Here is a 22,069-nt window from a genome sequence, read left to right as displayed (position 1 = left end):
GAAAAGCAACAGATTCAATCAAGGAGTTTGAAATGAGTATAATTTGGCAATAAATCCAAGAACATTGTCAGTTTAGGTATGGCCAAAATTCTACGAAGAATTCTAAGAATTCTATTAAGTGCATATAATGCAGCGAATGGCATACAATATAAGTATACCACAACAACACATACTCCAGTGGGAAACAAGCTAACCAAAAAAAAATACTGAAAAGAGATGGTATGAAGGTAAACGTTGGTGAAGATGTTGCATTATGGCATGATGGTATCCTTCAAATTTGTCAGCAGTGACATGTGGCCTCAGCTGTCAGAATACCTAAATCCCAATCAGTTTTAATATTAAAACTACTTAAATTCTGCTTACAGAGGTTTCTAAATGTTTACGGCACTGTCAAAAGGCACTTTATGCCAAGAATATAATGTGGTAGTACACAATGCAGTATTAAGGCAATTCCAAGAATGTTTTATCCTTTTATTTCATAGAAATCACTGCAAATATAAATGTGATTCCTCTCTCAATGCATACTTTTAGCAATGACATTAGTTTACTCTCATATTCAAAACAAAACTTATATTAGGAAGGTACCTAAATGAACCTACTCATAATTTTATGATAACTCAGAGCAATATTAACATAATATTTGTTTAAATACTTGGTTCTATTCGGCTTCACATCTTATTTAATTAATCATTAGATCTGCCACGAGCGTCAACATTATTTAGAAGTGTGAAAGAGGGGAATCCAATTGCAGGAGAGCTAAAACAAATTTCATTAGTAATATCAAGCTTTCATTTTGGGTGCCAATGTTTGATTTCACATCTAGGTTCATAATTAATAAGAAAAACATCACACAACTGATGAAATGCACTTACATATATTATTTCTACGAATGCTTATTATTTCATCACTATAAATGACAAGATGTGACTATACAGTCTCTGTGTTTTTCTTTGTCTCAAATTGTTTTGGAGACCTAAATACAACCACTCTTAGAATATAGTGGGTACATAATTGTTTTTCTAAATCATAACTTCATTTACCCAGACTCAATGCTATAAACTGTATTGACTTCTAGAACTGAGTTACATAACAGTTGGTCTATCTACCTGGTCTATCTACCTAGTCTATCCAATGGCCCCCATCGTAAGAGCAAACATCTCTGTACCATACCTCCTAACAATAAACTACCTTGATTCAATATCGAAGACAGCACCCATTTTTCTCTCTTAGCAAGAAAGTCATTTATTTAATACACCATAATTATCAATAAATTTAATGCCAACTTGTTAAAGCCACATGTTAGGTTTTTTAAATAGTTAAATTCACAATCAAGGGATAAAAACTCAATTGAATTTTCTGTGTATTCGAGTTAGTCAATCAGATTCCACTTTGAGATATAGAAGTGCTCATTTAGATTTTTGTGTTGCCCCCAATTTATCTTCATTATATCTCAATCACTAAGCCCATATCCCTCCAAAACCCAATAAAGGGAAATATATTGGAATACATGCAACTCTCTTCAATTAATGGTCACAAAAGAAGCCTCAAACTTGCACAAAAGTTGTAATTCATAAATTTTAACAGGTTTTGACAGATGTTAATGTCATCACTTTCCTCTAAATAAATGTTCTGGATCGACTTTGAAATGCTAAAAAACCAATGGCTGCAATAGCCTGTGCTGTGAATGAGCTCATGTTAGCAATTTAATTTCAAGTTAAACTGAACTCAATGTGTTTAGGTTTAGCAGAGACTTGTCACATTAGGCCCTCCACTTTTCTTTCTTCATATTATATTAATGCTGAATTGATCAAGACCATCTGCTAGACTCTTCAGTATACCACCAACATGTCATAATTGATCCTCAACCCCAAAGATCATATCGTAACCTCAATATGTTAGAAAATAGGAATGTTTTGTCATTTGAAATTATTATGCAAAAATAATTATCACAAAGTCAATAAAGGCCAATGAAAAGTTTATTGCTACCACTAACCATGAACATACTTCAAGTGAAGTTAAGGAGTTACATCAATTTAGAAAAGATTCAGCTGACATGTCAAAAAAATTGGTAAAAAGAAAGACTCCTACAGAAACTTAAATGATTTTTCTCTAGCCATAAATATACTAAGCCAAACTTAGACTTTCTGAGATTTAATTGTGCTGACGTCTACCGCTGAAGAATTATAATCCATGCTAAAATTAAAGTTTAGACCATATTAAACAACCCGATAAAACATGAGTATATGATTAAAACTTAGTTGAATGCACATTTTTCTTTATGCAATCCATAGTAAGTAAAACTTAAGTTTAACAATTAATATTTTTATAGGATTTGCTCATCATCTATTTTTTCTATATCCCCCTTAAAACATTAGCAAACTCTTTAATATTACTCAATTAAGAATGGTGTCCTAACACTATAAGACGTGGGGACTTGCAGTGTAGTAACACAGCTGTGTAAATGTTATTTTCTCACAAATGTTATCCTGACAATCAATCCTTTGTCAGAAACCATTGTGTAGTAGGGGACTCTTTCTCAGCTCTACACAACTTATTTACACACTTATGGAAGCGAACAACTTGTTACCGAGAGAGAATAATGGTTGACGTAAAAATCTAAAATCACTTGCTCTTAACTTTGGGTAAGGGTAACCAGAGTTGAACTAGAGAACCCTTTTCAAATAAAAAGCAGTGTGCTTAACCTGCAAGAACAAAATGATACTGACTTATAAGAGCAAATAAATAACAGAGGCTAACCAAGTTAAACTGGTGGCTCGAGCCCTGGAAAACAAGAGAGCTAGCTCAAAGTGGCTTACTTATCTCCGAGAATGTACATATATGAGAAGCCTAAAATAAATAAAAAACTTAAATAAATAAATACTAAAAAAATGAATCAGAATAAGTCAGTGAACATCGTACATAAAAATCTCCTATTCTTGCCTGAAGCACCATTTAAAAAATGCATACCCATTTACTGTTTTCCTTAAATTCTCTTGTTTATATCTGCCAAGTACTCCCCCACAACAAGACCTTCAATGCTGTCAGATAAAAAAGATCATGAACTTATATTACAAAGGTACATTTAAAGAAACAACATGATTCCTGCACTCATCCAGTAAGTGAAACTTTTGAATAAAAATTGTAAATGAAAAAGCCTTTTTTTAATCAACAATTTCCTTTACTCTAAAAGATTTAAAATAAAAACCTTGCTTTATAATGAAAATTCTTCATAATTCATAGGATTACTCCAAGTTACACACACTTAACATGAAATCTAAGACAATACTGAAAATATTGATAACACACATCACTGTTGCAACTTTATAAACAAGTATACAAGCACTAAAAATAAAAATGGAACATTTACATTATATGCCCTACAAGTTGATTTCCCTATGATAAAGTGCTACCATTATTGACTATTATTTAAGCTTCTACATTAGTCACTTTAAAATTTTTCTACTTAATGCTGATTTGTCAAATACACAACCTTCTGCCACAATTCAAATCCATCTTCAGCTAAGACAGTTTCTTCTATTCCATGCTTCAGTACCCAAAAATTTATTAGATTAGAAGTATAAAATGTTGGTTCTTTGATTAAAATACTCTAAGAGCTTGAACTGACAGCTTCTGTGGACTTAGAAACAGGAGTAAAATGATTGTCTAATTCCTTTAGAAATTCTATGATTCTCATATTCCCTGATTATTCACTTACTAGTTTTTCAATAGAATAAAAAAGAACCAAGATCATCCATAAAAAGTATCAAGTCTTCATGCTTCTTGGAAAAAATTATATCCATCGACACTGAATTAGAGTGGCAATTTTTCTGCTCATGTTTTTCAAAAGTTTGCCAACTTGGATTTCCAGGGAAATGGGACCATATTCACTGAATTAAAAAAATTGTAGCTAAGCTGTTATTAGGTCAATCTTAAAACCATAATATTAACAAATCAACTCTTTCCTTCTTTCACTCAAATTTCCTACCAATGAAGCAGGACAGAATTTTGAGGGGAAAGGCAATAATCACCAGAATGTACACAGTAAATCCCTGCAATCCAAACATTTTCTTTCAAGGTGTGCAAAAATCACGCTTTAATGTTATGTTTTCCTCCTATTTTCATTCAATGAGTCCCTGGATTATCTGGAAACTTCACCTGGTAAAACCGCATATTTTTTAAGAGACGTACATAGAATCACAAAAAGCCTAACGGCTGCTACACCATGTATTTCATGCTTCATATATCCCCTGCTTACTGGTTACGGTTTAAGCCACAGACTTCATACTATTAAGTTATTTTATTTTCACTAGCTGATCCACAGGCATCGGTCACAAAAGCATAGGTGAAGAATCAGTTCTCATTTAATTATGTGATCTTCCACATCTCATGCACTGTAACACTGATGCACTCACATACTGTTTAAATTGACCATGAAATGCCGACGAAGAATACGCTCAAATGCAGTCAGCTTGATCAAGTCACAGCTCTAGCACTATGCCCTTGTTCTCAACACAAGAATTATATCATCACTCAGTCAAGCATAATAACTGGTACAAGTCATTCACAGGTATTCCCTCATTAGCTCTGAACACATTCAAAACAATTTTTGGTTGATTCAGGAAATGAAAATAACTTCAAAATGTTTAAAAGGCTTTAATCCTACCAACAAATTTGTAGGATCATATGAAGACCCTGTACCATTGCCGTGATTGTGCATCTCAAACTGTTCTCATCATCAGTACTTTCAGAAAATGTTGATGTCAATAAGTTTTATTCACTCACTGCTCACATTACAAACAGTATTAGTCTGTACTAACCACATTTTCCATTCTATGTATTTAAGAATTTTTTTATTGAATTAAGGCGCATAACTCCCAGATAGACACAACAAAAAAAATTTCACTAGAAGAGTGGTACCTTGATTCTCAAACATTTAATCTTCCCTAAGACTTATGCCTTAAAAAATGTCATCTCAATTATCTATTTTACCTTTTGATAAATCAGTCTGCTACTAGGTTTAGAAATTTTGGAAAATATTAAGTAAATGGAAGGTTTGAAAAATTTTAATTTTTGGTGAAAAATTCACCAACAAAAAAAAAGATAACTTGAGAGGCAGTTTCTAAAACAGCAAGCTAACTTCTAAAAAAAATCCAGCTGGGAATAGTTGAAAGATATTGTAAATGATTTGCCTAAAATCTACAGAAGAGCATTGTTTGTTTAATACATATCAATAAGGAAAACTACAAATATTTTATGTACTCATCTTAAATTAGATGCATATAAACAACTATCATCACACTAGAGAAGGCTTAGGTGCTGAATGTATTAACACACTACAATATGACAGTTTAACACTAATTTTTGAAGAGTGTAATGGGAAATGCATATGGCAACAGCATTGTTGGAAGTGTGCACTTTTTAAACATTTTACAAAACTGTTGCTAGCATTAAGAAGTCAGTGACACCCAGCATTAGAAAAACATCACAGATCATACCTGATGATTAAGTTCATATCTGGAGGTCAAAATAAAAGATGAATTAATCATACCTCAAAAAGTTTGTATTTTAAGCATTTCATAGGTACATGTACTGTACCCTAATCTGACCTTTTTCTACCCAATAGAGCATTTAACTGACTTAGGAATACATAAAACATGAGTATCAGCTTAAGATTGGAATCAGTATTTTCAGGTAAACTTTCTAACATGTTTTGAACACCTACCAACTTAAATGACCATTAGACCACTAGATAATGGCATTATGTAGTGTACTTCTAACATCCCCACCAACCACATGCATTTTTCTCCAATCCTGGTATTAAATTAGGATGTTCCTAGTGAGCCATTTCCTTTTAATAATTGAACATGGCTACCATGAAGGGAATTTTCATTTGGATAAAATGATTTTTCATCCATATATGTGCTGATGCGTCACCATGACACGAGCTTACTTTCAATTTCATAATTATTTTTGGTTTCAATTGTTTGTTTTATCAGCCATCACAAAATCTCCTGCACTTATTAAATGTCAATATAATTCTAAAATAACATGCCCATCATAGAAGGACAATATTAACTTTCTGTAATGCACAGTTTTTCCCGTCCTAAAACAAGTTCAATATTATTGGTGTTTTACCGGTTACGGTAGTTTCGGATGGACAGATTGGAGATGCAAAAGTACACAAATAATTCCCTTGCCTCTCCTAACAAAACAGCCTGACGTCCAACACTTAAATAAGTCCCTCCTTAATTTCGCATACTACCTCTCTTAATTCCATCCAACATACTTATTCTAAATCTACCTGTTCCTCACGCATCCTAAAGTTCTCCAGTTCAAAGAATGAAAGCCTTGACAGCGTGGGTTTGGAGGAGAATTTCAAGCATCAAGTAGATAAACCCGAAGGATCAAGTGAAGAATGGAGAGGTACTGAAAAGGATAATAGAGGAGAGCACCATGCTCAGCTTAATTAACACAGGAAAAATAACTAAATACATCGCATACCTGGGAGAAATTTTTAACTTAAGGACATGATAGAAAGCACAGTAAAAGGAAGAGTGAACAGAGGAAAATGGAAGAGAATGAATAGGTTTGAAGAATGTAGAAGACTATGAAGGGGTTAAGAAAAGGGGAGGGTTTGGAAAAACTGGATAAAAGACACTAAGGGGTGCACAAGCAAATTACCTGTGATGGTGATGACTGCAATATCTTTGGTCTTTAAGGGTTTATGGAGTCAAGCACAATGGCTTGGTAAAAGTACTTGGCATATTAAATATGCAATTGTATTTGAATGTTATTTCCTACTAGTGCTCTTAACATAACAAAAATGCAAGAATACAGAACAAGGCTCCTGAGTACACTTCTTTCTCTCCTCCCCTTTCATGTCAGTAATTAATAGTTAAATTCCATATTCCAGGTCTTTGCATCTCAAAAATTCTCGAACAGTACTCTAGTACATCCACACAAAAATATCCCTGCTTTGTACAGCATAGTGTAGCCTAATTGACAAAATGAAAAATTGATTTTTTAAGCATATCCACAAAATAGATTTCTAGCAGTCTCACTACACCATAGTAATTTCTAGTATTTTCATGTTTAGATGCTTAAGTGCAGTTAAACCGACATAAATTAATCTCTTAGTAAAGTGGCATTTCTACTCGTAAATCTCTACTCGTATCATCGGGATTAACTAGGAGTTCAATAAATACAACTGAACACAAAATATTTTAAGATAAAGTTAAGCCACAGTTATCACCACTTTTTCTAAATTCCCTGTAGTTTCTCAGGAAGATCGGATACTCAAAAAATATCACTGCTTGGGTGAAGCTGAGGATACCCAGAGGCATAATCCAACATTAAACATCGAGGCCTTCCGGTCAGTAGACCACCACTCATTGGACTACGATAGCCCCCTCAAAAAATAAGTATGTACAAACTGGCTAAATTTTAAATCTTTTTCTTAAACTGCCACACAAACCTAAGCCACCTCTCTAAATAATGGCTCCATTAATTAATACAATGTTCATTATACACACAAACTATTGAATCATCATCTCAAAAAATCTGCTGCCAGTGTATTACCCATTCCCTTGATTGTTTTCTTCTTTTTAAAAAAAACTTAAAGAGTTAGAAAACAAAAAATAGAAAATCATAGGAGTGCTAAAACTTCCATCGTAACTCACGAGGAATTATTCTGCCAAGACACCCTATTTATGAGGAGCTGGCAGGTACATTCAGCAGTTAATTTCTGCATGTGGCTGGTATGCATGAAGCAGGTCTACAATATTCCTTGGTTTTAATTGTTATAATTTTGCATGGTAATTGCAACTGTATTATTATTCACTCCACCAAAACTTAAGGCTATGGGTGACATTTTTCTAGTTTACATGCACAAATTTCAGTGGGATGAATGTACGCATTTTGGTAACAACATAGAAAATGTTACAGAAACATCATAATGACAAGTACAAGTCTTAAAAAACACCAATAAATCTCAAGTTGAACAGAAAAATCTAATAGTTAGTGCACCATTTAAGAAGAAGCTTCTGCATATATGCCCCCAAACAAAAGCTCCAAGTTCCATAATAAACCTTGCATGTTATACATACTTATGTCCCTTCAAAATTTATGAAATGCAACTCTTCATAATGAAGGACCAATTAAGCGGTCAAATTCCATATTTTTTCCAAAATTAGCTATTTTAGAAATAATTCACAGCTGTCATTCCTCAGATATTATTGCAATCTGGAAGTCAGAGACTATCATTTCACCACTGTGGATCAGGCCTTCAATGTATTGGCTGGAAAGTTTTACCTTTCCACCAACAGCAGTGTACCACTATGATATTGCAAGGGAAGAGTGAGAACTAATGCTGCCACAACCATTCCTAAATAAACTATGCACACTTGCTCTGAACAGAACTTCACACCTTCAGGCTGTTGACAGACTATTTTGTGTAAACTGTAGTCCTTCCCAATCTAAGCATAAGCGTGTTTTGTTCCGTTCTGAGCTAGTGGGCGACTACCGAAACAGACTTGCCTGACCAACCCATGCAAACTTAACTTGTCATCCGCGAGGATGGACATGTGGCTCTATAGCATGACTGCAGAAAACGTCAACTCCGCGTACCTCTGGTTTTACTGCTGCAGGAGGGAAGGAAGAGCATGTAGGCTTGGCGTGACTTGGTGGCACTTCTGTAGCAGGAGTCGAGTAAAGAGTTGGCATTGGCAGCATGTTTTGATGATTCAACACTTCCAGTGAGTGGCTGCTGCATCTGTTGGACATTGCTGCTTTATGCTTCTTTCCAGTCATATGACTTCTCAGTGATTGCTTGCCCATATTGCTGAGAGCAAATTTTGTTTTGCAAATGCGACATATCGCCGAGTATGGGTCATTTTTTACAGACAACACCCAGTCCTTGAAGGCTGGATCCAAAAGCCATGACTCATTGAACAAAGTCTTTTTGTTTTTCGACATATTGCTCTGCAACAGAGACGAAAACAGACCCTATAACTTGTAAGTCTACACTATGGACATCTGGTGCTCAATGTGCCGCTATACATTAGATACATCATTAAACGCAACACTTCAAAGAATTTCACATCATAAAATTTTATGATCTTTTTTTGTTCTTAAATACATGCTCCTGGAGTGGGGGGAGGAGAGAGAGAGAGAGGGGAGATGGTTACAATTAAGAGAGGATGTGCAGATAATTACAACCATGCATATCACTAACAATTTTTTCCCGGTGCAGAATGAACAGAAAAAACTCATCCAACTTAGGCTAGTTGCTATGTTAAGTATGAGAAAATATGATAAAAAATGTATCATTTACTATTTAAAACCATCACTTTCATTTTTCTGATAAATGACAGCCAAAAATGAAGTTCCTACACTATTGATCGCACTCATTGCTTGAATGGGGTGAAACGGACATCTCAGAAGCATAAAGTGGAGGTGCCAAAAACTTGAAGGAAAATTTCATTTTCATTAAAAACCTGACCAGTGCTGGACATGCTATTCCTATTTTAAAAATAGCTCCCTAAGATTTTCCACTATGATGAATAAATATCATTTCATAACTCATACTCAATAAACTTTGTAATAACCTATGGCTAACAACCCATATGCGGAAATTGTAGTTTATTTTAATGCTATTTTCCAAAATCATCAAAACCAAGAAAACTGGCCTTTAAAAGGCAATTCCCATACACATATTAAATATTTTCTTTCAGATAGTAGCTCTAATTTCACCAACACCCTCTTCAATTTGAACTTTTATATTATATAAAATATTTCACATAATATATACCTGATAAATCGCAAAATATCCGAGCCACTAATGGAAAAATAGAAATTGATGATAACGAGATAAGGAATACATGAAAAGAATACATTGAAGTACTCTATCAAGCTCCCTAATCACTAGAAGATGGCTTAATTAAAAAAGAAAGCAGATAGGTAAAGACGATCAGGTTCCGCACATATTAAGAAGTGAATTCAAAGGAGCCGTGGCAGACCTGAGAAAGAACAAGGCACCAGGAGTTGACAAAATAAACAGAGAAATAATCAAGGCACTCGGGGTCAAAGTGAAGGATGCCCTCCATGAAATAATCAAAGATAGCTACAACGGCGGAAAGATACCAGAAGACTTCGAGAAAAGTATGATGATTGCAACACCAAAGAAACCAAAAACAGATAAATGCGAAGAGCATAGAACATTTAGCCTAGTGACTCAAGCATCAAAAATCCTTACTCTGATAATTAGCCAAAGAATAGAAGAAAACCTCTTGGAAAACCAATTCGCATTCAGGAAAAACCAAGGAGCGAGAGAGACAATAGTCAGCTTGAGAATTCTGGCTGAAAAAATGAGACGCGTAAATTATATGTGGCATTCGTGGACTTGGAGAAAGCCTTCAGCAACATCAAATGGAGCAAGATGTTCAAGATACTAAAAGTGATTGGATTGGACTACAACGACAGAAGAATTATCCATAACCTGTACAAGAATCAGGTAACAACCATGCGAATGAAAAACAGATGGAACATAGAAGCCAAAATAAACAAGAGAAATGAAAAAGAAAAACTTTGTTCCAATCCACCACTTTATTTCAGGTACGACTAGTTTCGACGCTACGGCGTCATCCTCAGGTACAAAGTTTAAAGACACAATCATTGTATATATACCCTCTTCCAGAAAGGATGGGGGAGTTGTGGGAAGAGGGGGGGGCGGGGAGGGGAGTAATAAACAAAAGAAGTAAGACAAGGATGCAACCTCTTGCCAGCAATTTTCAACATATACCTGGAAGAGGCAATAAAAGAAATACAAGAATTGGGTATCAAAGGAGTCAAGGTAAATGGAGAATAAATCAACATGCTCCGGTTTGCAGATGACATCGCAGCAGTGGTGGAAACCTACTAAAAGTCACTAATTACAGTAAGTGCTATGGATCAAGTACTGAGGGAATATAATATGAACATCAACAAGAAGAAAACTAAAATCCTTGTGGGCAGAAGAGAAAAGCTGACTGCAGGTATCACAATTCATCGGATGAAACAGGAGCAAGTGGAATCCTTCATTTACCTAGGCAGTAGTAAGTAGGCAGTAAGGCAGTAGTACCTAGCGTAACATGGGATAAAAGAAGTTCGACTGACATCAAGCGAAGAATAGCCCAAGCTAAGAATGCATTCATGAAGAAGAGACAATTACTATGTTCAAAGAACCCAAGGCTACTACTATGTCCAAGGAACCCAACAATTTGTCAAGACTTTCATGAAGAGCAAAACTTTCGATGGTTCCACGACTCGGAATTGGAAAAGTGGACCAGCGAAGAATAGAAGCCTTTGAAACATGGTGCTGGAGGAGAATGATGAACATTAAATGGACAGACAAAATAAGGAATGAGGAATATATAGATGAGCAGAAGAGGATAGGATCATAAGAACTCTACAGCAAAGAAGAAATAGATGGATTGGACACACATTGAGGCACAATGGATTGATTAGGAATATAATAGAGGGAAAAATAGAAGGGAAGATTCCACGAGGAAGACCAAGAGACATGCACATGGGACAAATTAAGAAGGATGTAAAACAGAGGGTATCAAGGACTGAGGGAATTGACATTAAATAGAGTAGATGGAGGGCTGCAATAAACCAATCAGAGGATTGAAATACTGATGCTTATGACTCACCTGATGACTGGTAAACTTAATATGTAAAATATTAGGAGTTTAGCATTTAATTATTACATCAGCATCATTTAATTTGTATGCCCAAATAGTTTCTAAATTAAAGAATTACACTACAAAAAATTAAAATACATGTTTAACAGCACATTATGAGTCCTGTATGTTTTATTGTGGTAGCAAGAGAATTGAGCATGATTTCCATTAATTAAGGTGTCATCTTTAATTTTTATTAGTATCCACACACAAAATCTTAGAAAAATTTTAAAATAACAAGACATTTCCTTAGCCAAATCAAACCCCTATGTGGTAGTAGTTGTCATTTACAGTGAGGGCTAACAATAGCTGAGGTCATTTGCACCATTAGGGGTATATGGGTAATATGACCGGGGGAGTATATCCAGGGAATGGACGAAGGGTGGAGAGAACCTGGCATAAGCATTACCCAAGTCTTAATGATAGATGCCAAGGGAACCACAGTCCTCAACTTGAAGTGTTTTCGACATAGAACCCCAAGTAAGGATTGCAATACCACTGAAAATCCCTGCCACCTTCATCTGGATTTAAATCCGGGTCGTCAGGGTGGGAAGCCAGTGAAATAGCCACTGCACCTACCCAACCCCCCAAAAATCTCCTAGTAGTCTTGGTTTTCCATACATGTGACTACCCTGAAAATACGACAGTAGGCTGAAAACTAAGGCACACATGCTTGTAGACCACAAACAAACTGACCTTCAGTCGCACTCCTGGTGGCACGTGGAAGTAACATTCCCCCTCAAAATGCATGCACAAGTTTGAGGTCATTTCATTCATCCAGTGAATTTCGAGAAGCTGAAGTACGGAGACCTGTTCCAGTGCTATGACAACGCGAGTTAAACAGCATGCTGTTATGAAATTTTTTAACTGCTGAAAAAGTGACTCCTACTGAGATTCATAGTCGTTTAAAGTATGTTGATGGTGACGATGCTGTTGATAGGTCTACTGTACATCGATGGGTAGAAAAATTTTTTGGTCGCGAGCCTGGAAAAGCCATAATTAGTGATGAAACACACATTGGACCTCCGATCACTGAACAGGCGATACACATAGCAAACTCATCAAAGATTTGATGCAAAATGACCGGCGAATAACTCAAAAGCATATCGCAAACCATGGAATATCCAAGGAAAAAGTTTGTTGTGTTAAACACAGCTTGGTGCCAATAATCTTGCAACACGACAACGCTCATTCACACACTTCGCACGCAACTGGAGAGGCTCAGCGAAACCTGAAATTTGAACCAATCCCACACCCTCCTTATTTCCCTGGTTTTTTTCCTCAACTCAAGAGACACCTCAAGGGTAATCATTACAACTTGGAAGATGAGGTGAAGGCAGCTAACAAGTCCTGGATTCAAGAAAAGTCAGAAAAGTTTTTCAGTGACGGAATGAAAAAACTTGTTACACGTAGGGAGAAAAGTGTTAGCCTTAACCGTGACTAGGTTGAAAAATAAACATATCATTTTGAAACTTTTTTGAATTGTACTCTAATGTACTTTTTGCCCAATAAAGCTATTTATTTTTGTTTGAGCTCTACAAGTATGTGTGCATTACTTTTCAGCCTAACTTTGTATTTCCTAAATACATATACATAAGGCGGGTCATGCAGTCACTTATTTCTGCCAACTATGAAAACCTTATTATGCATTGTGGTAAATGTAAAAAAAACATTACAACAACCATTCAAAGATGCTAGCATTACATATAATTGATAATTGTAATAATCTTGGGTGATTTTCAAATCAAATATTCATCCTCAATAACAAAAAATATTTTGTTCCACGAAAATTGAAATTCATCACAGAGAACGAAAATAAGGTAAACCCTTAAAACAACGCTTCCAAATCATCTCCTCTGTCAACTTAACAAACCAAATGAAAGTTGCATACATTCCTCTCGGGTCCTCCACCGAGTTATATCATCCATCTCAGCCGACGTTTCGATGTCCGACTTGGTCATCGTCTTCAGGGCTTCTGAATGCAGTTTGCCACTTTTTCCCCCATATATATATGATTTTCCACCCAATCAGGTGTCATTTGATTGGTCCGTGGAATGGCACGTATCAGGGTGCCTTCCCATTGGCCTCCTGTTGTTTCTGGTTTCCCCCATTGCTCTAAGGATTGGTTTCCATGTGTTGCTCAGGTAAAAGCCTGAGTCCCTGTTAAAATTATGTTTTCGAAGGCGGATCTCGATGGCCTCTTTAGTGAATCGGTCCCAGTATCCGTTGGATTGGCAGATAATTTTGGTCCCCTTCCACCTTATTTTATGGTCCTTGGTAAAGCTATGGTCCACCACTGCTGATTTCTCCAGTTGCCCCAGTCTGAGATACCTCTGATGTTCTGTCAGCCTTGTTTCGATCGTGCGGCTCGTCTCACCCACGTAGACTTGCTTAATAGTTAATGAAAATATCTATGCCATTCTGGATATCTATATTTACTTAAGCCGCAAAAATGTCTACCTGATTTTCCTTGTAATTCACTAAAGTACAGAACTAGAACCGCTATACTTCAGGAACCAGTGATTAATGTATTATTCCCTCAAAAATCACTGATACTAGAATGAGGGCCTGGCACATTAATGATTGAAGTGAGAGAGTACCAGGATACAACAAACAAGAGTCAAAGAATAAAAACTTATGATCATGTATAGAAGGTTTACACCATAACCCTTTTATTCAGAACTATCATTAACTAGTGTAAGCATAAGGAAGCAGGTCATTACAACTAAAAAAAAATTCTTCAAACAGTGAGTGAAAAGAGAAGCTGGTAGAAGACATGAAGAGGGAGACTCTTTGGGTATATTCTGAGGCATAATAGTTTAACGAGAAATAAGTGAAGGAACAAGAAGGGAAGAAGTCAAGAGGAATGAAGTATGAGAAGCAGGAAAAGACATGCAAACAAATGACGAGAGAACAATGAAGGATTGAAAAGAATAGCAGCTACAGAGGGTACCTTGGAGAGATACTATAAACTAATTCTTCTATTAATAATCCATGATGATAATGAATAAAAGAAATCATCTACAATAAAGGACACAACAAAGTTGAAGGCTTTAGCGATCTCTGCAATTATTTTGCAGGGGGTATCTACTTTGCACTTAATGATGCCTACTGCAAACTTGAAGTCACTTCAGTCAAAAAAATACCAAATTTACATACAGTGAAAATCGAAAATTCTCTGAAACATACAGGAAACCTTAAGACCTAATGATCAAACAAGGAGTTTCCAAAATGCAGTAATGTTCCTGTAGCTGAAAATGCTTTCAAAGCCAAAAAGAAGACTGTTCTCAAGGGGTATTCTCCAGATGAGCAAAATGTCTAACTTTGACTACCAGGATTTACAACGTTCCGATAAAAACTAAATAACAAAAGATTCACAATTCACATTCCTTTGGTGAAAGAATATTGAACTTAACAGATCATGAATTTCTTCCAAACGAACTATCTCTTTTGGAGAAAGGTTTTTAATGTGTCACAAATGTCCCAATTACGGTCAACAACTTGAGGAATTTGACAGTGGACTGTGAGGTGGCCCTCCTAAGAGAGAATAAAGGTACCATGCAGCTCATTGCTCGAGAACTTGAAAAGTATCACTCAAACCCAACCTTCAATCACAAGGAAAATTGTCGAGAATTGACTGTTTTGAAATCCATTAAGAAGTCTATGGCTTCCAGAAACCAATTGATTCTGAAGGCTGATAAAGGAAATTCAGTGGAGATTCTTGGGAAAGACAGTTACAATAGGAAGGGTGAAGTGTTCCTGAAGGACAACAACATTTTCGAAGTCCAAGGTGATCAAAATAAAAAATTTCAAAAAGAGTGCAAACAAGTAATTACATCCTGCTCTGTTACTTTCCAACCACCCAAAGTGCATCGGTTAGTGCAAATGAATCCCTCAGGTTTTTAGGTCTCCCAAAAACCCACAAACCAGATATTCCCATCAGGCCGGTGGTTTCCAATATTTCGGCCCCTAATCACCACCTGGTAAGAAGAGCAAACACCATCTTCAAGGAGCACACCAAGTTCGCCCCAAAATTTGGAATCAAAAACTCCTCCAATCTGGCCCGTCGCCTTGCAGAGTTAGTCATCCCTCCTCCCAAGTGTATCCTCGTCTCTTTCGATGTCTGCAGCCTTTTTCCAAGTGTTTCCACCCTAGAAGCTCTCCAGTTAGCCGAGGAAATCCTTTTTCGGAAAGGGGTCCCATTTCCAGTAATTAGGGAGTTGTGCTTGGTCCTAAAAACATGCATATCCCAGAACTATTTCATGTTCAACAGGAAGTACTTCTTAAAAACCCATGGTCTAGCCATGGGATCCCCTGTATAACCTCTACTAGCGGACATCTATATGGACCAGGTGGAAAGTGTTCTGTTCTCCTCTTCCAACAACTTGGTGAAAAACATAGTCTGCTGGCACCCTTACGTAGACGATATATTTTGTGTATGGGCTGGTTCACAAAGACAACTCGATGGCTTCTTCATAAGTCTTAATTCCTTGGACAAAAACATTAGGTTCACTATGGAGAATGAACTCAATGAACCCATTAACTTTTTAGATAAAACTATGACTAAAAATAATCGGCACTGGACTTCTCCATTTTCCAGAAAGATACTTGTACGGATCATATCATTCACTCCACGTCAAGACATCATTTCCCACAAAACTTAGCGGCATTCAACTCCATGGTCCACCATTTGACTAGCATCCCTCTATCTCCACAAAATACCCAAAATGAACTTAAAATAATTAATATGACAGCTGAAAATAACGGTTTCTGCTCCAAATTAGTCAAAATACTGTATTAAAAAAATTAGAGAAAATAGCTGTCAAATCAATCCCCAAGAAAGACATTTTGAAGTGGAAAATAATTTTCTTTCTGGAGAATTTATCCCATAAAGTCACCAGATCCTTTACAGAAAACAATATTAAACCAGTCTTCCATAATATAGCCAACTTAGGGAGCCTTTTATCTAACTGCAAAGACCAAATTCCCATAATGGAAAGGAGTGGAGTTTATCAATTGTGTTGTGAGTGCTCTGCCTTCTACATTGGGCAAACCGGGAGAAAATTCAGTGTTCATGTAAAGGAACATTATGCCTGTTTTAAAAACAGAAATTTGCCTAGCACCTTATAGAAAATAACCACTCCATTTACTTTGTCCCTAAAATTCTATATTTAGAGAAAAAAGGCTAAAGATTAGATGTCTTGGAATGGTTGGAAATTTCAAAGAACAGTCATCATAAGGTTATGTTAGTTAATGACCTAACTTATTCCTCCCGTTCTCCCCTCCTAGACCTCCCTCTGTTCCACAGCCCTTCTCCCCCCCCTGATGCCCTACTCAACCACCATCTCCCACCCAGACGCCATACCCAACTGCCTTCTCCCCCTTCCCCCAAACACATACCAGTTTCCTTTCTCTTTCCCTTCCTCCCACTTCTCAAACACCTCCCCCCTCCTCTTCTCTGCCTACTATATAAAGCTCTGTGTCTTCTGTACTTTACCTGATGATGACTTTGTGAGTGAAAACCTAGGTCGTGTTTAATAAAATATATGTGGAATAACCAAGTACTTCTTTTCCGATCCAAAGATTCACAAATTTTCAAATGAATATTGCATTTATAAGGGTATTCTTGCCTGGCGGATTTGCCCCTAAATATTTAAAAAGATCATGGCTACATCTCCTCATCAAACGTGTAAATCTGGTGACCAGAGGTCACTCAAGTGACATTTATATCATAGCAATTGCAATATAACTTGTTTTCATGCAGATAAGTGTCATTTTCCCTTTTTTTAGTTCTTTTAACTTTTGGTTCATCAAATGGAATTTGTGATGCCATTAGCAAATGCTTACATCCAGTGCTTCCCCAAAACAGGGGTCAATTTGTCTGGGAATATAACTAGTATTGATAAATTGGCAAACGATTGCAGAAATGTAATTTGGTGCAACAATTAAAAAAAGGAATAAAAACATAAAACTTAACCAAACTACAGTGAATACCTCGAGTGTGATTTATTGGTTCATCATAGACCAAAGGAAAACCATGGTTTAGGCTTTAAGACCACATGGTCTTATCTTGGAATCAAAATACAATACATTTTCACATTAGAAATCATGAGCAGAAAACAAATATTCCCATGTAGCCCTTAAGTTATTTTGGTGGGTCTACATTTAAACATTAAACCAAAATCGAACATAATGAAACTAACTTTACTAACTTTGAGCTAGAGAAAATGAATCTGCATATTCTGTTCATGCTTTGCTATGTTCATGTAGTAAGTTCTTGGAATATTTTCTTAACAATTCAGTTTACAGAGATTTGCAGTCAACAATAAAGAAAAATCTCTCTGCATTCACCTCTTCAGAAGAAATACATATGTCCATTATATTGACACACCATTGATAAAGAAAGTAAATCTATGCATGATATTGAAAATCTAGGATTAAAATTGAAATAAAATTGCAACATTGCAGAATTCTCTAACTACATATGTTCTGATTGTTGTATTCGTCTATGGATTGTACTATGATAACATTAGGAAAAAGAGAAATTTGAAGCAGAGAAATGGCAGACTGTTTCTGTAACATTTTTTGCCTCAGAAGCAAATGATTTTCTGTATTGATAGAGGCAAGCATTGGATGGTAATATACAAATGGAAACTCTAAGCAAACAAAATTTACCCACTTAAAATATCATATCCCATAACCCTCCATACACCACTACTCAATGTTACTGCATAACATAAGAAAATTATTGGACAAAAGAGCAATCAAAACAATGGATTCAAAAGGGAGAACCAACTTCAAAGAAGACTAAGACAGTTTCATCTGCAGGCAAGGTCATGGCGTTGGTTTAATGGATGCGCGGGCGATAATTTTCATTGATTATCTTGAAAAAGGAAAAACTCTCAACAGCGAGTATTATGCGAACTGCAAAAATGATAACAAGATAGGCTTGAACACAATTTTTAGTTTCATTTTGAGATGAAAGTGAATTTATCATGAAATAAAACTGGCAAGAAATAGGTACCATAAATTATATTAGTGTATAAGCCAACTTGACATACTGATCAATATCTCTTTATTCAGTTTTATCAATTTTCAGCACCATCACAAAATGCGTAAACCACAAATATACGCAGAAGAAATATAAAGGTCTTCTTCTTTAAACACCAGAGCATCCAGCATAATTTATTTCACATTTAAATAGTGCTTCATTTGATGTTTTATTATCAATGCCTACTATGCTAGGAACCATACGTTTCAAGAAGATGGCCAAGTAAATTAAAGGAAATACAAAATTCAAGGGATTTAGTAAAACTCATCATAAATTTCAATGTTTTCATGTGTGAAACCAACATACCCAGCTATTTTAGTCACAAAATTAAGAAAAATGTAGAAATCTGAATTATGAACTGCGATTATACATATTTTGTTCCTAATTAATTGATGAGTAAATTAAGCATTCAATTTACCATTTTATCATGCCACGTAAGTATTCAATTTTACCATAAATATTGGGATTAATAGTATTCTTTAACATGACTTTCCTGCAACATGACAATATTTTCTAAGAAAAACTTTTGCAAATTAAAATTTCATTTAAAGCATTATTAGTGTTACATAGGGGAATGGAAAGGCTCCAAAACTCTACTTATATTGAACATTGCATTCTCTTTAATCCATGATCAGTAGTGACCACAAAACATAATTTAATACACACCCCAAACTATTAGGCAACGATGACAACACTTCAATGATTTAAATATTGCAAAATTATTTTTGCTTATAACTGCATGTAAAATAAACATAGTAAGAATAATGTTAGTGCCTTATAGTCCTTCTACTGCATGGCTTTCACAGAGAGAAATCGCAGTAACTTTGAGAGAATAATTTTCCCTTTAAACATAGAGAATACGCTCATTTTCTTTTTATTATCACTGAATCATCCTTTAACAGTGATTTCAGCAGTAATCGGATTGCTGGCATCATTACAAGATTTTCATCAAAACTGGAAAAACCTCTGCTAATCACATTTCAAAACTTCCTAACCAGCAGCTTCCTCGCATGGTGAAGAAAGCTAAAAATGACTTATCCCAACTAAATTTTTAACCTATCCGATACCCCAATACCCACCTACTCAAGATCCTATCCAAGTGGAACATCAACATATCTATCACATATCAGCTACAAAAGAGGAGTAATGTGCAAAAAATCGGCATAATACAAGAATGAAAGTGAAAGAATCTCAATTATGAGGTCAATCAACGAATCAAATTCATTTGCAGTTCCTACAAAAAGTATAGCTGGATAAAACATACAAATATAATGGATAACCACAGGCTTATGATATGTGATTTTACTACACTGCCATGAAACGGCATAGTCATCACAGGGTAAAATTAACATGGGATGGCACTATGTTACCTCTTCAAATACTGATTTACAATTCCTAAACTATTACATCTACAAGCACATTCCAAGCATAAAACCAAAACGCAAAGCTCCACTAACTCTTCAGAGAATATTTTAGGAAAACATTTTTTTCCTAATTCCTCACACAAAAGAAAAAGAGGCCATCTACATGTTATTCATATTCATTTGTACCTATGGTATAAATCCTGCATTGCTTTGGCAAAGTTTGGCTAAAGCTATCTTATCAGTAAAAAAAAATTCAGCAGCTTAAGTATTAAAGCATAGAAAAATTATATTTACGACCAGACGAAAAAGGAGCATATTTTGGTGTTTCCCAATGGAGAAATTGTACTTGGTGTGTCCCAAACATGCTAGAATAAATTATTAGACCCCTAAATGGTTCGCTGAGCTGGTCAGATGTGAGATTCATAATATAGCATCATTTACCATGCAAAACCAACATAAAATGCATGTAAAAATTCAATGAGCCCGATGTCCTCTTAGCTGATAAATATCGTTTAGTAACACTGCTGTGAATCTCTCAATTTTTATGATGACTAGCTATATTATCCAATTTAATCATTGCGTTGTGTCACAGTTTTCAAAACAATCTAATTCTAATGAATTATTGGGAGGCTCATTAACCGACTTTAAAACAAAAATTTCAAATAATATCGTCCTTCTCTAATGGAAAATGTAATAAACGGTGTATAAATAAGACATTCATATCAGCAAAAAATACAGCAAAGCAGAACCATGAAAATAGAAATTTGTCACAAGCAAACAGAAGAAACCATTATCACACCTCGTAAAAAATTTAAAAGGGTACTATTTACTTTGTCACGTTCTTTTCTTCGTCTAAAATTTACTGGAAGTCTCCCAAGCTCCGTAGGAATCCCACTGGATGACTGGGGGTAGTACATTATAATCTGTAAAATTAAAAACAATGGAAATATTACAATAACCAAGATACAAGAAAAGATAATAGTTGATGCCAAAAGTCCATTACTTAATGCCTAATTACCATATACCGCGGAATATTTGTTTTGAAAACGAAAATATGTAATTTATTATTGCGGCTGCATGGGTATACGACAACAAATTTCGGCCAAGCGGCAAACATTGGCAATGATTCACAAAGGGAACTAAAATAACACCAAAAACATAAAATTATTTTTCACTTAAGGAGGGCAAGGTTTTTCCTGTGTCAAATCACAACAACAAATAAACTTCCGAAATGGAATATGGTAATCACATGATACCCGAAAACATTTACCTGATAATCACTAAATTTGGATAGTATCAAAATACTCCGTACATTATCCGTACAATATTATAGATCAAAATGCAGAAATATTAAATGGTACTTTAGATAACGACTTAAAATACCCCGAGAAAACTTATTCAATGTATATTTTGATGATTAAGAAACCAAAAGTAACGAAAAACAGGAATATGTAACAAATAGTCTCTGAAAGTGAACATCCTAAATATTATATTCCAAGAAATTACATCATTTGACTGTTCATTTCCTCCTTGCCAACTATACACGTTTCTTTCCTCTTGTCAACGTTTAATCGCATTCCATATTTGGACTGGAAACAGTGGCAATCTAAAAGCTAGAAAACTGCATTAAAGTTAAATAAACACGTAAATTACCGTGAAAAAATTGTAAGAAACTTACGTTACTTTGGCAGCGCAAAATAATATAACCAACCGGATATCGGCACTCATTTATTTCTCCCTCTGGGTCAAAGAACTACCGCCATTTTTGAGGGAGGTGAACCAGAAACATTAGGAAAAAATTCAAGAAGTTCTCTCGGGTTTCCCACCGGGTCAGGTTGCAGTACACCGACGTTTCGAAGGCTGACTCTGCCATCGTCTTCACCCTGAAGACGATGGCAGAGTCAGCCTTTGAAACGTCGGTGTAACCTGACCCG

The 22,069-nt window shown here is 35.6% G+C and overlaps 1 protein-coding gene across 1 annotated transcript in view; it reads right to left on the bottom strand.

Annotated features, from left to right (window-relative positions):
• Window positions 1-21,852, bottom strand: part of LOC139693773 (uncharacterized) — a 39,751-nt gene extending 17,899 nt beyond the window's left edge. Inside the window, exons 1-2 of the mRNA XM_071592045.1 lie at window positions 21,814-21,852; window positions 20,966-21,058 (exon numbers count right to left, since the gene is read on the bottom strand). Coding sequence (XP_071448146.1) covers window positions 20,966-21,052 — 87 coding nt within the window. The 5' untranslated portion in view covers window positions 21,053-21,058; window positions 21,814-21,852. The remainder of the gene's footprint in view (window positions 1-20,965; window positions 21,059-21,813) is intronic.
• Window positions 21,853-22,069: the final 217 nt, after the last annotated feature.

This window comes from Hetaerina americana, unplaced genomic scaffold, assembly GCF_022747635.1.
Source record: "Hetaerina americana unplaced genomic scaffold, ioHetAmer1.1.p SCAF_5, whole genome shotgun sequence".
NCBI lineage: Eukaryota > Metazoa > Arthropoda > Insecta > Odonata > Calopterygidae > Hetaerina > Hetaerina americana.
The sequence above is the reverse complement of the archived record's forward strand: the minus strand, read 5'-3'. Positions and strand labels throughout refer to the sequence as shown.